The sequence below is a fragment of the Puma concolor genome, chromosome A3 (genome assembly GCF_028749965.1).
Source record: "Puma concolor isolate L17-30 chromosome A3, mPumCon1.1.hap2, whole genome shotgun sequence".
NCBI lineage: Eukaryota > Metazoa > Chordata > Mammalia > Carnivora > Felidae > Puma > Puma concolor.
The window spans coordinates 36,057,192-36,072,762 of record NC_141669.1 but is presented as its reverse complement, the minus strand read 5'-3'; the positions used below and the strand labels follow the sequence as shown (position 1 = coordinate 36,072,762).

At 44.0% G+C, this 15,571-nt stretch overlaps 1 protein-coding gene across 1 annotated transcript; it reads left to right on the top strand.

The window, feature by feature from the left end:
- Positions 1–83: 83 nt before the first annotated feature.
- On the top strand, positions 84–13,677 carry ZNF892 (zinc finger protein 892). The gene is made up of 5 exons (XM_086700508.1): positions 84–2,150; positions 3,192–3,280; positions 6,898–7,003; positions 7,487–7,573; positions 11,370–13,677. The coding sequence occupies exons 1-5, from the start codon at positions 2,132–2,134 to the stop codon at positions 12,638–12,640; spliced, it is 1,572 nt and encodes a 523-aa protein (XP_086556634.1). The 5' UTR covers positions 84–2,131; the 3' UTR covers positions 12,641–13,677.
- The last annotated feature ends 1,894 nt before the right edge of the window (positions 13,678–15,571 follow it).

The following is a 15,571-nucleotide window of genomic DNA, read 5'->3' as shown; positions in this document are numbered from 1 at the left end:
CGTGAGATTGAGCCCCAGTTGGGGTTCCATGGTGACAGCAGGGAGCCTGTTTGGGATTCTCCCTCTCTTCCCCCCGCCCCCCCCCCGCTCTCTCTGCCCCTCCCCAATTCTAACAAAAAAAAATCCCCAAAACTTTAAAGTAGGGCCTCTGTAAATAAAGGAGGGTTACAAAGGACGTCCAAGTTTTCCAAAATCATCCCAAATGAAAGCCAAGAAAAGCAACAAGGGCAGTATTAGTTTCGGGCATTTGTACCTTCTCTACAAGTACAGAGAATATACTCAGTTACTGTTTATCTAAGTAGCAGTAAATACTCTGGGATACTCCTCCCATGGAGTTTAATCTGTAGTGTTGGAAGACACCCCCAATGAACAAAATTAATTACATGTTAGAAATAGAAAAGTGCTATGGAAAAGGTCTGGAGGTGAGAGAGCAAGCTCTGTGGATACCTGGGGGTATCTACCCAGGGTGTCTATCCAGGCAGAGGAACAAGCACAAAGGCTCCATAGTGGAAGCATGCTTCACTCAATTGAAGAATGGCAGGCCAGTCTGGCTGCAGCGGAACAAATAAGGGGAAAGTGGAAGAAGATGAGATCAGAGAGTTAGTGTGGATGATGGAGATCTTGAAGGGCTCTGTGGGCCATTGTAAGGACTTTGGCTTTGTTTGGAGATAGGAGAGCAAGTGTGTTGAGAATAGGATAAACAGGGCAAGAGTAGGAGTGAGACCAGTTGGCAGGCATTTGTAGTGATCCAGGCAACAGATGATGGGTGCTTAGACCAGGGTGGCAGCACTGGAGGTGGTGAGAAGTGGTCAGATTCTGTATGTATTTTGAGAGTACAGCCAACAGGATTTGCAGAGGAACTGGACGTGGGTTGTGTGATAAAGAGAAGGATGACCACAAGGTGTTTGAACTGAGCAACTAGAAGGACGAGTTGCCATTTACTGAAGTAGGGAAAACTGTGGGAGTAAGAGTTACGGCATTGGGGGAGGAAGGATCTCAAAAATTCAGTTTTGAACGTCCTATACTAGAGATATTCATTAAACAAGTAAGGAGTTGAGGAGACAGACAGCTCAAGGTCAGAGGAGAAACCCATGCTGGAGATATAAATTGGGAGTTGATCACATTTGGATGGTATTTAGAACATCTAGATTGAACAAGATTACTGAGAAGTGTTCACAGAAAAAGAAGAGTGGTCCAGGGATTCCAACATTTAGTTGGTTTCCAAATGAGCAGCTTCAGCATCCCTTGAGAACTTGTTAGGAATGCAAATGCTCAGGTCCCACTCCAGATTCCTGAATAAGGGTTGAGTTTAGCACTGTTTTAACAAGACTTCCAGGTGGTCATGGTACAGTTTGAGAACCACTGGTTTAGAGGCTGCGGTCACTTTATATCATCTCTGTTCCCGCCACAATGGGCGGATAATGGGCGCAGAAAGGAAGCGATGCGGCTGCCTCCCCTCCCGAGGGAGCACCGCCGGTAGAGAGGGAATCCAGGGTAGGTCGGGGGTGGCGCCCTTGGCTCGTCACAGTTGCGGGGCAGTGAACGTCCTCTGCGAGGCGGGAGTTAGTGCGGCCGAATACATCTTCTGAGCCTGGGCCCAGCGTCCGCATCCAAGAAGGAGAGCCTAACACGCTTGGAGGGGTTTCTCAGGGGCCTGACTCTCTCGGCGACCCAATAAGTGCGCGACTTCGGTACAGTGCCGGCCCGGAGTGGGGAGGGCCGCCTGGCCAACATCCCGCAGAGTCCTCTGGGAAGCGGCCACCGGTGACGTAGGCCGCGCCCCGCGGAGGATTCTGGGAGTCGTAGTTCAGCCTCGAGATCGGGCCGGCTCAACTTGGCCCGGCCGGCTCTTAGATGCCTTTGTTGCTAGGCCGGGGCTGCTTCTGCGTGGTGCGGGAGGTCGAACCTGGGGTCGAGGAGGCCTAAGCGCGGATCCTTCCAAGTCTGAGTGGACGGAAGGAGGGCGGCGGGAGGGCCCCGGGGTGGCGCCAGGCTGCCCTGCGAGGGTCGCGCGCGCGTTCCCGGGCCTCTGAGTGCACCAGAGCGGCGGACCCCCGGGGTCCCTCGCGCGTTCGCTGCGCCCTTCTTCCGCGGCCGTCGTCGCCTGCGCGGGCCAGGGGAGGGAGTCTCCATGGAGCCTGGGGGCAGAGGTGAGACTTTCGGAGGGATGCAGCCGCAGAGCCTGCTGGAGAGAAAAGAAGGGAAAGGCTGCCCTCTGGCTGGGGCAGGCTCTGGAAGGAGAAGCATCACCTCTTCTCTGTGAGACGACAGCCCTTTCCAACTGGTTGGTTTCCCGTTAGGGTTTTGAGGGAGAGCCCGCTACCCCATTGCCCTGCGCGTCTTTAGGATGATGTGTGCCTCCCTTGTCCCCCAGCTCACCATATTTGACAATTTGGCTTTTTTTTTTTTAATTTTTTTTTTAAATGTTTATTTATTTTTGAGACAGAGAGAGACAGAGCATGAACGGGGGAGGGTCAGAGAGAGGGAGACACAGAATCTGAAACAGGCTCCAGGCTCTGAGCTGTCAGCACAGAGCCCGACGCGGGGCTCGAACCCACGGACCGCAAGATCATGACCTGAGCCGAAGTCGGCCGCTTAACCGACTGAGCCACCCAGGCACCCTGACAATTTGGCTTTTGATAATGACTTCGTTTTGTCCTCACAGGAACCCTGTAAGGTGGTAGGAAGAAGATTGTTGTACCCATTTGCAGATGCAGAAAGTGAGGTTTCTAGAAGTCACAGGATTTGTTTAGAAGACTGGATTTTTTTCCCCCCATAAGACTCATCGCTTTTCTAAGAATGCCAGTATTATATCTGAAAACCCAGTGTTCAAAAGGAATTTAACTGGTCTTCCTTCATCCTGTGATTCTGGAATAGGACAGGAATGAGCCATTAAATGAGGAACGGATGGACAGACTCTTGAGTATTACTTTGTCATTCAGCAGATGATAGATAGAAATAATGTATTTAATTTATGTGTCTAGATGTTCACTGCAGAGTTCTACTAGAATTTAAGGGCAGAGGGTAGGAGGAATGGGAGGTCGTGTTTGTCTTGATTCAGGGATGTTGCGGGATTGTGCCTTGATTTCCTGTGTTGACTTTTCTTAGGTGACAAGTAGCCGTGTATGGAAGTTTCTGCAAGTTTACTGCAAGGCAAGAGTAATCGTCATGGCTCCTATCTCCACTTGTAGGGTCACTTTCTGAGGACTCAGACCTTCCCGGTGCTGAAAACCCTAAAGAAAATGGCATGATCACTGTGTTGCTGACCGCTGCATCCCAGGTGGGTTTAGTTTTCTTTTTTTTCTTTTGTTCTCAGAACAGGAATACAGTTTCTGCCATTGTTATGGAATCGCTCAGCCCTGATTCCTAAACCACTGGGTTCATCCTGATAAAATGATGAGTGACGAGCCTGACAGTAAATGCTCCTTACTTGTGCAGAACTTTCCTTTCAGCATTACTCCTTGATCCACTTAGTACTCGATTCACTCTTACTAGCTCTTCAGTACTGTCATTGGCCTCATGGTCAGATGCAAAGTGATAAAAGCCAGTTTCCCTGCCTCATGAAATTTACTGAGGAAATAAGATAGAGATTAAAAAAAAAAAAAAAAAGATAGCTAATCAGCAAAAATGAAAGTCATTTCATACAGAAATGACTGGTACAGACAAGTCCTAAAAGGCCTTGGAAGAGGTTTTCCTTCCCCCCCCCCCCCCCCCCCCATCCTCTAGAGAACTTGGGATAAAAAATACCGGGATAAAAACTGCACTTTGGAAAATATGAGAGTAGGTAATTAGAGAATAGAATACAGAATTATTCTGTATTGCTTTGGCTTTGGCCAAAAGTCTATAAGTGAGTTGGAGGTCTTCGAAGGCTATGTGTGTCACTGTAGAGTGACCTGAAGTGTGGTAAGGGAAGCTTAGGTCCCTAGCCAGACTGCAAGAAAACCTACACTGGGTCTCATTCCAAAGGTAAATAAAGCCCCACGAAAGTTTGTAGAGGCCCGGCAAGATGAAACACGTCTCCCTCCGATTGAAGGGAAGTTAGTCAAGATGCTTCTGCTGGATCTGGCCTTGGATGATGAGACAATGGCAGACTCTGTGGGAAAGGCACTGGGACTGTTTGACAACTTCAGACCTGCCTCACAGCGCACTGTGAAATACTTGGGACTCTGATCTGAATCTGTAGATCTCTTTCAGAAAAAAGGGGAGAGAGGGGCGCCTGGGTGGCACAGTCGGTTAAGCGTCCGACTTCAGCCAGGTCATGATCTCACGGTCCGTGAGTTCGAGCCCGCGTCAGGCTCTGGGCTGATGGCTCAGAGCCTGGAGCCTGTTTCTGATTCTGTGTCTCCCTCTCTCTCTGCCCCTCCCCCGTTCATGCTCTGTCTCTCTCTGTCCCAAAAATAAATAAACATTGAAAAAAAAAAATTAAAAAAAAAAAAGGGGAGGGGGGAGAAAGTAGCATCTGCTGGACAGTTTCCGGTTGATCTTCCTGTGTCTTCCAACTCCAGCACATGCGCGCAGGGCAGCAACTCCATAAACGAGTTTGACTGCTGCGGTTCTCTCAGGGAACTGAAGTCTAAAAGGAATGCCAGGGGGCGCCTGGGTGGCGCAGTCGGTTAAGCGTCCGACTTCAGCCAGGTCACAATCTCGCGGTCCGTGAGTTCGAGCCCCGCGTCAGGCTCTGGGCTGATGGCTCGGAGCCTGGAGCCTGTTTCCGATTCTGTGTCTCCCTCTGTCTCTGCCCCTCCCCCATTCATGCTCTGTCTCTCTCTGTCCCAAAAATAAATAAAAAACGTTGAAAAAAAAATTAAAAAAATAAAAGGAATGCCAGTTAGTCTGTTACTGTTAGCATTGTTTGTAAAGAGAGAAGACCATAAAAATTGTATTGCTGTGTGATCACTCCTGAGGCATACGGTCTTAATGGACCAGAAACTTAAATAGAGGCAACTGGGTGGCTCAGTCTGTGAAGCCTCAGACTTTAGCTCAGGTCATGAAATGTGGGAAATTCGAGCAGGGGATTTTCCAAGTAGGTAGTTCTTTTAACTTTATTTTATTATGCGAATTATTTTACCAGTTGTTTTAGAGGGCTGTGTCATAAACGTTAGAATGCTGACTACAAGCAAAATCACCCAGTATATTCATTTATGTGCTCAGGGAGCTATGGCAAAAGTGGTGGTTCAAAGCAAGACAAGACTGTTTCATTTGCTAGCATCCCAGAGACTGGTCTGTTTTAATGTATCACAGTTCAAGTTGTACAGAAAGTTTTTTTCGTGTAGAATTAGAAAAATTATTAGACATCTGTCTTATCAGGAAATCGATTCAGCTATAGATTCAGAGGACCATTACCCACTCTGTTCCCTTTCCCTACATTTTAGTAGACAGTCTGAACTGTGTGCCTGCCATCTAGATCAAGGTTAGGTTTGCCCTCCTGCAGTGTTTTCAATGTATGATATGTTCTGTTCCCCTCTCCATCTCTGTTCCCACGCATATTTTTTTTTTGAGCGAGAGTGAGTGGGGGAGGGGCAGAGAGAGAGAGGGAGACAGAGAATCCCAAGCAGGCTCCACACTATCAGCACAGAGCCTGATGTGGGGCTTAAACTTATGAACTGTGAGATCATGACCTGAGTTGAAATCAAGAGTCAGATGCTTAATCGAGCCACCCAGGTGCCCCTCCCATGCACACTTTTATAGAACATCCCATGCAAACTTCCTGTGTTCCTTCCTTCATTCAGCTGTTTGACACATACTTAGTGTTCCTGCGCTGTGCCAGATAACTAGGGTTGCTTCAGTGAGCAAAATTGGACCCGGTTAGCCTCTGTTCTCATGGAGCTCACTGTCTAATGAGAGAGACAGACATTAATCACAAACTCCCCTCAGTGTGTGCAAAACCCAAGAGAAGTGAACTTGGTGCTACAACCCTACAAGCCCAGGGAAGGCTTCTCTGAGGAGGTAACACCTGAGCTGAGATCTGAAGTGTGAGTAGGATTAAAATAGCTGAAAGGCCCCACGTCAGGCTCTGTGCTTACAGCTCGGAGCCTGGAGCCTGCTGGGGATTCTGTGTCTCCCTCTCTCTCTGTGTACCTCCCCTGCTCACGCTCTGTCTCTCTGTCTCTCTCAAAAATAAATAAGCATTAAAAAAAATTTTTTTTTAAATAGCTGAAAGGATCAGATGGGGGAGAACATTCAAGAACAGGAAGCAGCATGTAGAAAGGGGTAAAAGGGAGCGTGGCACACATTTCAAGCAGCTGAAAGGCAGCCACCAACTGGAACACAGGGAACATGGGGGGAGTCGTGTAAGATAGGTTAGAAAGTAGATGGAGCAAAGGACGGGGCTATCAGATTGATCAGGGCCACTATGAGAAATGGTGAGAACACGTTAGGAACTTTCATACTTTGGGCTTGAGACACTGTTTTACAAATAAATACATATTCTGTGACGTGTAGCAAACATCTTAATTTTTAATACGTATTGGACTGATTGTGTTCTCAAAGGAGAATTAGAGAGAAAACTATTTCCTATTTCTTGAACCCCTTATATTTTAAAACCATATCACAAAGAACATAGTTAACTCATAATTATATTTTCTCCACTTTCCCATGTCTAAATGGTAACGATGTCTGTAGTTCTATAATTAATTTACCAATGCATAAACTAATGACTTGGTGCCTTCAGATTTTACAATGAAGGTTCCTTCCTTCTTTCCGGTTACATGCAATTCTGATACATTGAGGCAAGGAGTGAGTCTGTGGCTACAGATACACCAGAGAATCTTACTGTTGGAAGGGATGTTAGACGTCATTTTGTCTAACCCTCGTGTCCATCCTCTCTTTCTGCTCTGAGTGCTTCTCAGAGGCTTCTGGAAGATCCCTTGGTGAGCACTGGTGTGTTTGCTTTTTCAGGAGTCATTGGTAATCAGGGATATGGCCGAGGCTCTCACCCAGTGGAAGCAGCTGAACCCTCCTCAGGGAGATGTGCCTGAGAAGCACAGGAATCTGGTCTTGCTGGGTAAGGACAGCTCCCTCCTCCACTTTGAACTTACCCAGTGTGGTTTCTTTGCTTCCTTAGTTCCTAGGAGTTCTGAGGTTCTTAGATTCAAGGATTCTTCATCGTCGTGTAAGTCCTGAGACAGGCAATGTCTACTTTTGTTTCTGGATATACGTTTAACCCTCCCACAGTTAAAGGTGGACACCTTTTGATTATATTTGCCTAGGTGGTAGCATCCTTCTTCTCTACTCCATGACCAAGGATGTTGAGATGAAATTCTAGTGAAGATACCTCTTAAGAAATGGATGCTTATTCTTTTAATAGAGAGAGCTATTCTTTTAATAGAGACTCAGTTGTTCTGCTCAGATAGACCCCATATCCTCTTCCTCCCTTCTTTTAAGCACCATTGAGGGAGAAATCCAAAACCAGCCTCTCTCTTTCTTTCTCTTATGCTGTCTCTCACCGAACTCTTGACCAAACTAATTTTTCTTTTCCCATGAGCAGGGCTTCCAATTTCCAAGCCCGATGCGATCTCTCCTTTGGAGTGCGGAAAGGAGCTGGAGAGAGAAGTCTCAAAAGCACCTCTTTCAGGTGAGTGAGGACATAAAACCCAGATGGTCATTGGGATCAAATGGACCAAAGCATCTTCAAAGTGCTTGTGGAGGAGCCTTTCCAGATTTCATTAGACCCGTGAAAAAGTTGAAGTGAAGTCCCTTTCTCCCATGCCACATTCCAGCTCTGTGGATGGTCATCTATTAAAATTCATAATTTAAAAAAAAATTTTTTTTTAGAAAGTAATACTTTCCACCCTTTCAAACCAATTCTTTTACCCAAATAAGGTACAATGAAATCAACCATTTTTTTTTTTGATGAGTCACCATTGAAACCATATTTATTTCCTACCTGGGGATAATTGTATCCTGAAAATTCACTAAGCATGATTTTTTTTTTTTTTTTAGGTCTTTTATTTTTATTTTATTTTTTAAATTTACATCCAAATTAGTTAGCATATAGTGCAACAATGATTTCAGGAGTAGATTCCTTAGTGCCCCTTACCCATTTAGCCCATCCCCCCTCCCACACCTCCTCTAGTAACCCTCTGTTTGTTCTCCATATTTATGAGTCTCTTCTGTTTTGTCCCCCTCCCTGTTTTTATATTATTTTTGCTTCCCTTCCCTTATGTTCATCTGTTTTGTCTCTTAAAGTCCTCTTATGAGTGAAGTCATATGATATTTGTCTTTCTCTGACTGACTAATTTTACTTAGCATAATACCCTCCAGTTCCATCCACGTAGTTGGAAATGGCAAGATTTCATTCTTTTTGGTTGTCGAGTAATACTCCATTGTATGTATGTGTATATATATATATATATATATATATATATATATATATATACCACATCTTCTTTATTCATCCATTGATGGACATTTGGGCTCTTTCCATACTTTGGCTATTGTTGATAGTGCTGCTATAAACATGGGGGTGCATGTGTCCCTTCGAAACAGCACACCTGTATCCCTTGGATAAATACCTAGTAGTGCAATTGCTGGGTCATAGGGTAGTTCTGTTTTTAGTTTTTTGAGGAACCTCCACACTGTTTTCCAGAGTGGCTGCACCAGCTTGCATTCCCATGAAATCAACGTTTTAATATTTGTTAATTATATGTTTGGGTGTTAGGTTCTAAACTAGGCTTTTTCATATATTTTTTATCTCTGCAGGATAAGGTGACTTTTTGTCTCAGACCAGATTGTCACAGATTGACTAAAAATCAATCTCTGAGTTTCCCCTTGCCTTTCTCTCTATGTAAGTGGACACAGCATATTACAGTGGTTGAGTGCAGATTTTGAAACCAATTTGTTCAAAGCCGGTCTCAACTACTTACTAGCCCTGTGACCTTTAACAAGTGAATTATCCTCTCTGTGACTCAAATTCCCCAGCTATAAAATGGGGATAATGATCGCACTTAACTCCTAGATTTGCTGTGAGGATCAAATGAAGTAATCCAAGAGAAACGCTTCAGCTAGTACCTAGCTAAATGCTAAGTAAATGATAACTATTAAGTCCTGGTAACTTTTTTGTGATAGATACCATGAATTTGACCTGATCATTTCTATCCAACTAGATACTGCAATAGACTGCCAGCTAGTTTTACTTCCTTTGGTCTTATCCTTATCTAACTGACGCAGCATATCACTACTAGATTCCCCACTCTGCCAGTTCTGTATTATTCTACCTGCTTCTAAAGCTTTTGTTACTACCTGCCTAACCGTTTTATCTTCTGTATTCTCCAACTCGAACCCTTAACACCAGACAAGCAGTCTCTTATTTTCTTCCGCCAACTGTGTGTTCTCCAAATATTTGGGATTTAATTCCTCCACTCCCCTTAGCTGAAAGTCCATTTGCCTTTAACTTATTTCTGTCTACTTGCTTTTTAAAATCCCAGGCACTTCCCTGATTATGATGTGTAGCTCACAACATTGTATTATATTGATTTACTTTATTTTTTTAGTTATTTTATTGTTATTTTTTTAATGTTTATTTATTTATTTATTTTTTTTTTAATCTTTTTTTTAATTTTTTTTAACTTTTTTTTAAATTTATTTTTGAGACAGAGAGAGACAGAGCATGAACGGGGGAGGGTCAGAGAGAGAGGGAGACACAGAATCTGAAGCAGGCTCCAGGCTCCAAGCTGTCAGCACAGAGCCCGACGCGGGACTTGAATTCACAGACCGTGAGATCATGACCTGAGCCTAAGTCAGAAGCTCAACTGACTGAGCCACCCAGGCACCCCTTTAATAAAATTTTTTTAACAGTTGTTTATTTTTGAGAGTGAGAGAGACAGAGCATAAGCGGGGGAGGGGCAGAGAGAGAGAGGGAGACACAGAATCCGAAGCAGGTTCCAGGCTCCAAGCTGTCAGCACAGGGCCGACGCGGGGCTAGAACTCACAGACTGCGAGATCATGACCTGAGCTGAAGTCAGACGCCCAACCGACTGAGCCACTCAGGTGCCCCTATATTGATTTATTTTATGTAGAGTCATGGTTGGAATAGAAATTAAAGACCGTTTAAGCCTGAAAGTAAACATTTTTAGCATTTTTAACTTTAATCCCAAAATTCTTACTCAGAAGCCTAGGATTTGGAGCGGGTATCCTGACAAGTTGGGACCAATCTGAGCATGTAGAGATTTGGCCTTCTCCTCCCTACATGCTGCTCATTTTTTTAAACGTATATATTTTTAAGTTTATTTATTTATTTTGAGAGAGAGAGAGAAAGAGGGAGAGCAAGAGCATGTGATCAGGGGAGGGTTAGACAGAGAGGGAGAGAGAATCCCAAGCAGGCTCTGCACTGTCAGTGCAGAGCCCGACGCGGGGCTGGAACTTACAAACCACGAGATCATGACCTAAGCTGAAATCAAAAGTTGGACGCTTAACTGACTGAGCCACCCAGGCGCCCCTCATTTTTTTTTTTTTAAACTTCATTCCATTTAATTGTTTATAGTTTGTTGTTATTGGGCAATCAAAGGTGATCAGTTACTTCTTTTTTTTTAATCTTTATTTCTGAGAAAGAGAGAGAGAAAGAGACAGTGTGTAAGCGGGGGAGGAACAGAGAGGAGATACAGAATCCCAAGCAGGCTCCAGGCTCTGAGCTGTCAGCACAGAGCCCGACGCAGGGCTCGAACCCACAGACTGTGAGATCATGACCTGAGCTGAGGTCAGACGCTTAACTGACTGAGCCACCCAGGCACCCCAATCAGTTACTTCTTAATCACCAAGCTTTGTGATGGTGTAAATTTGTCGATCTGGACCACTTTGAATGCTAGCTTAGAGAATCTGTGTCTCATCTTGAGGCAACAGAACCACCAGAGATTTTTGTTTAACAGCGACAGTTTTGAAGGTTAGTCTGTTAGCAGTGATTGGGAAATACTAGGATGGGGAAGGATTGGTGGCAAGGAGATCAGCTACTGATGGCTATTCTCAAAGCACGAAGCACAGAAGCTCCAGTGAGGGGGTAATAGGGGGCAATCCCTGAAAGACTGTCTTCTCTGTCTCTGCCACACCCGGTTTCTAAAATCTTATCTGCCATTTCCCCACATCACCTCTGTTTAGTCTTCTTCTCTGTTATTCTTTCTCATCTCCTACCCTACTAGGTAGAGGAATTTTGAGTACCTGCTCACTGTCTCCCTTTTGTGCAGCTGAACTTCTTTGCCCCCCCATCTTTGTTTTCTCATGTTCTCTCAAGATTGCAAAGCTATTTTTGAGAGCTTTCGAGTTCCTGTGTTCCCTGTAAGCATTTTTTCATTGCTTTGTTTTTCATTATTTTCCTACCACATCAAATATTTTTCTTTCCTGTGTAGGAAATGGTACATGTGTATTCTTGTTTCTTTCAGACTGGGAGACAAGACCAGAGAGTAAGGACCTAACTCCAGAGCAGGATATTTCTGAAGAAGAATCAGCCCCTGGGGTGTTAATAGCAAGATTTCCAAAGGAAAGTTCCAGTGAATACGAGGACTCTTCAGAGAGTCAGCAGGAAAACCATGAGAAACATTTAATACAGGAGGTTGTCACTCAGAAGAAATCTTCTGGGGAGAGAAGTTACCAGTGTCATGAATTTGGGAGAAGTTTTAGTCGAAGGTCATTACTTGTTCAACAGCAAGGAGAGAGACTACATAACTGTGATTCATTTAAAAAGAACGTAAAACAAAATTCAGATCTAATGAGGCACGAGAAAGTTTGTGCAGAAAAGAAACCTTGGCAGTGTAATGAGTGTGAGAAAGCCTTTAGTTACTACTCAGCTTTTGTCTTGCATCAGAGAATTCACACAGGAGAAAAACCCTACGAATGTAATGAATGTGGTAAAGCTTTTAGCCAGAGTATACATCTTACTCTACACCAGAGAATTCATACTGGAGAGAAACCCTACGAGTGTCATGAATGTGGGAAAGCCTTCAGTCACCGCTCTGCCCTTATTCGGCATCATATAATTCATACTGGAGAGAAACCCTATGAATGCAATGAATGTGGGAAGGCCTTTAATCAGAGCTCATACCTCACTCAACATCAGCGAATTCATACTGGAGAGAAACCTTATGAGTGTAATGAATGTGGGAAGGCCTTTAGCCAAAGCACATTCCTTACCCAGCATCAGGTCATTCACACTGGAGAGAAACCCTATAAGTGTAATGAATGTGGGAAAGCCTTTAGCGATCGATCAGGCCTTATTCAGCACCAGAGAACTCATACTGGGGAGAGGCCTTATGAGTGTAATGAGTGTGGGAAAGCCTTTGGCTACTGTTCAGCCCTGACTCAACACCAGAGAACTCACACTGGGGAGAAACCCTATAAATGCAATGATTGTGCCAAAGCCTTCAGTGACCGCTCAGCCCTCATTCGTCATCAGAGAACACACACTGGAGAGAAACCTTACAAGTGTAAGGACTGTGGAAAAGCTTTCAGCCAGAGCTCATCTCTTACAAAGCATCAGAAAACTCACACTGGAGAAAAACCCTATAAGTGTAAGGAATGTGGAAAAGCTTTCAGCCAGAGTTCATCCCTTTCTCAACATCAGAAAACTCATGCTGGAGGGAAAACCAAAGAATACGGAAAAGCCTTTAGTGAGCATTCAGCCTTTGGCCAGCAAAAGAGAATTCATACTGGATAAAGACTATGTAAATGTGGTACATTTGGAAGATTTTTATTGAACATTTACTAAACGTGGTGTGAGCGCTACAAAGGAGTTTAAGAATGTGTTACAAACAAGATATTAATTGAGAAGTCATTGTTGACGTGGGACATAGCTTACTTAGAATGTGAAGGAGGAGTTTTACATTTTTTTCAGTGCAACAGAGGACTTTGAATTTCCCTGGGGAAAGAGGAAGATTATTTCCAGCACCCTAATGTGTATGTAAGCTTCCAAATCCTTGAGAGAGAAACAGGGTGTGCGATGATGGAAAGAAGACATCTTGTCTGGGCTGGGTCGTCTCTTAATGCTAAGGAGATGGAGTTTTAAAGAGATGAGTGGTTCTTTAGGGAAGTTGCAGAGGCAGAAATAAGAGATTGAGAATTCACAATGAGTTTGTCCAGGGTTGAGAGTGGAGGTGAAAGGGAAGTTGTCCTTAGGCTCAAGTACAAGGGCACTTAGGAGGTAGATGGGAAGGAGAGAGAAAGAGAACCGGGGGAATGAACTCAAGAAATGTTGATTGAGATAACTGCTCAAACGAGTGCTCCCAACTGGGGAAATATTCATCAGTTGGTCAGTTGCAGTTTCTACCCTGAAGCCAAGGAACACTGGCCTGGCAGTCTGCTTCTGCACTTTCTGTCTTTGAGATCTTGCTTGTTGATTTGCTGCCTGCTAAGAATCGCGCTAACTCCAAGGGTCAAGACTGACAGCCTAGAAAGTACAGCAGGGACCTTTGATGTTTTCAGTCTATTTTAAGCTACCTATTTTAAGCTAAGTTCCCTGAGAATGTGCTTATTTATAAAGATGTTACCTCAATTGTCTGTAGTTAGTACTTTAGGCTTATTCATACCATAGTAAAATTTAGTTGTAGACCTGAACTGACACTGCGTATTGGATTGTGAAAGACTTGAAAAGACTCCAAAATACTTACCTTTCACCATTTTACTCTTGCGTAGAAGCAGACGATGTCTTTGTATATATATTTTTTTCATTGAAACTTCAAAGGTTGTCATTGCACACATTTTGAGTACTGTGTTTTTAGTTTTCACAAGTTTGTGTGTCTTGATGTGGATTTCTTTGAGTTTATCCTGTTTTATGAACTTCAATCTGTAGGTTTATGTCTTTTGCCATATTTGGGGAACATTTAGCCCTCATTTATTTGAATACATTTTTTGGCCCTCACTCCTTCTCTCCTTCCAGGACCCTGATGACATGAATGTTAGATCTTTGATTGTAGTTCCGAAGGTTCCTGAGGCTCTGTTTTTCTTCCTTTTTCCCCCCAGTATGTTTTATCTCACTCTTCTCAGGCTACCATAACAAAACACCATAGACTGGGTGGCTCAAACAACAGAATTTTTCAGTTTTGGAGGCTGGGAAGTCCAAGATCAAGGTGTCAGCTTTGGCTTCTGGTGAGGGCTCTCTTCCTGGATTGCAGAAGGCCATGTTCTTGCCGTGTCAAGCCTTTTTTTCCCTTTTTTTCCTTTTTTTTTTTTCTTTCTTTCTTTCTTTCTTTCTTTCTTTCTTTCTTTCTTTTCTTCTTCTTCTTCTTCTTCTTCTTCTTCTTCTTCTTCTTCTTCTTCTTCTTCTTCTTCTGTTTATTTTGTGCTTACAGGTGAGAGAAATCTTTCTCTTTCTCTTCCTGTAAAGGTTTAAGTCCTATCTGGTTAGGACCCCAGCCTTATGACCTCATTTAACCTTAATTACCTCTGAAAAGCTCTGTGTCCAAATACAGTCACATTGAGAGCACTTCAACATGAATTTGGGGGACACACAATTCAGTCCATAGCATTCTGCCCGTGGCTCCCCCAAATTCATGACCATGCAAAATACCTTTGCTCTATCCCAGCATTCCCTCAGATCTTAACTCATTCCAGCATCAAGTCTGAAGTCTTACCTAAATATCACGTAAATCAGATCTGTGTGAGGCTTGAGGTGTAATTTAGCCTGAGGCAAAATTCTTGTCCAGCTGTGAACCTGTGAAACCAGATAAGTTATGTGTTTACAAAATATGAATGTGGGACAGGCATATGATAGATATTGTGATTTCAAAAGGGAGAAATAGGAAAGAAGGAAAGAGTGAGAGGTCTCTAGCAAGTCCAAAACATAGCAAGACAAACTCCATGGAGTCTTAAGTCTTGAGAACAATGCTCTTTGACTTGATGGCCCACCTTCCAGACCCACTGAGGCCATGATCCCACTTTCTGGGCCCACTGGTACAGCAGTCCCACCACCAAGGCCCTGCTGAACATCCCTGCCTCCAAAACTTTGGTTGTTGGCCATCTGGCCTGTTCAAATGGAGGTGATGTCCTCACCCTCTGAAACTGAGGATGTAGTTTCAAACTGATGATCCTGAAATTGGCTTTCGAGTCATTCTTTTTTTGAAGCATAGAGCATGTCTAGCTGAGTAGCCCTATTGTCTGGTCCTGTAGGATCTAAGAAGTCCCAGTCTTCCTCCATTTGTCTAGTTTTCCTGTCCCTTTAGTCCCAGCTGGCAGTGTTTCTGTTGGTATAATCCCATTTTTATTCCTGGCTTCTGTGAAGAAGGCTGAACTTAATCACACCCATGAGTCACACCCATGATCTCTTTTTCAAGTGGTTGTTTAAGCCACACCCTTAGTGTTCTCTTCCGAACCAGTTTTCTCAGTTTTGCAATACGGGTGGACAGAATTTTCCAAATCTCCAAGTTCTAGGGTTTTGTTTTTTGTTTGTTTTTGCTTAACAGTTCCTTCTTCGGTTCATCTCTCTCCTCTCATATTTTGTGATAAGCAGGAAGGAGGACCCAGGCTGCACGTTCAGTACTTTGCTTGGAAGTCCATGTTGAACGTCCAGTTTCATTGCTCACAAGCTGTACCTTCCACAAAACACTAAAACACCGCTCAGCCCAGTACTTTGCCACTTTACCACAAGGATTGC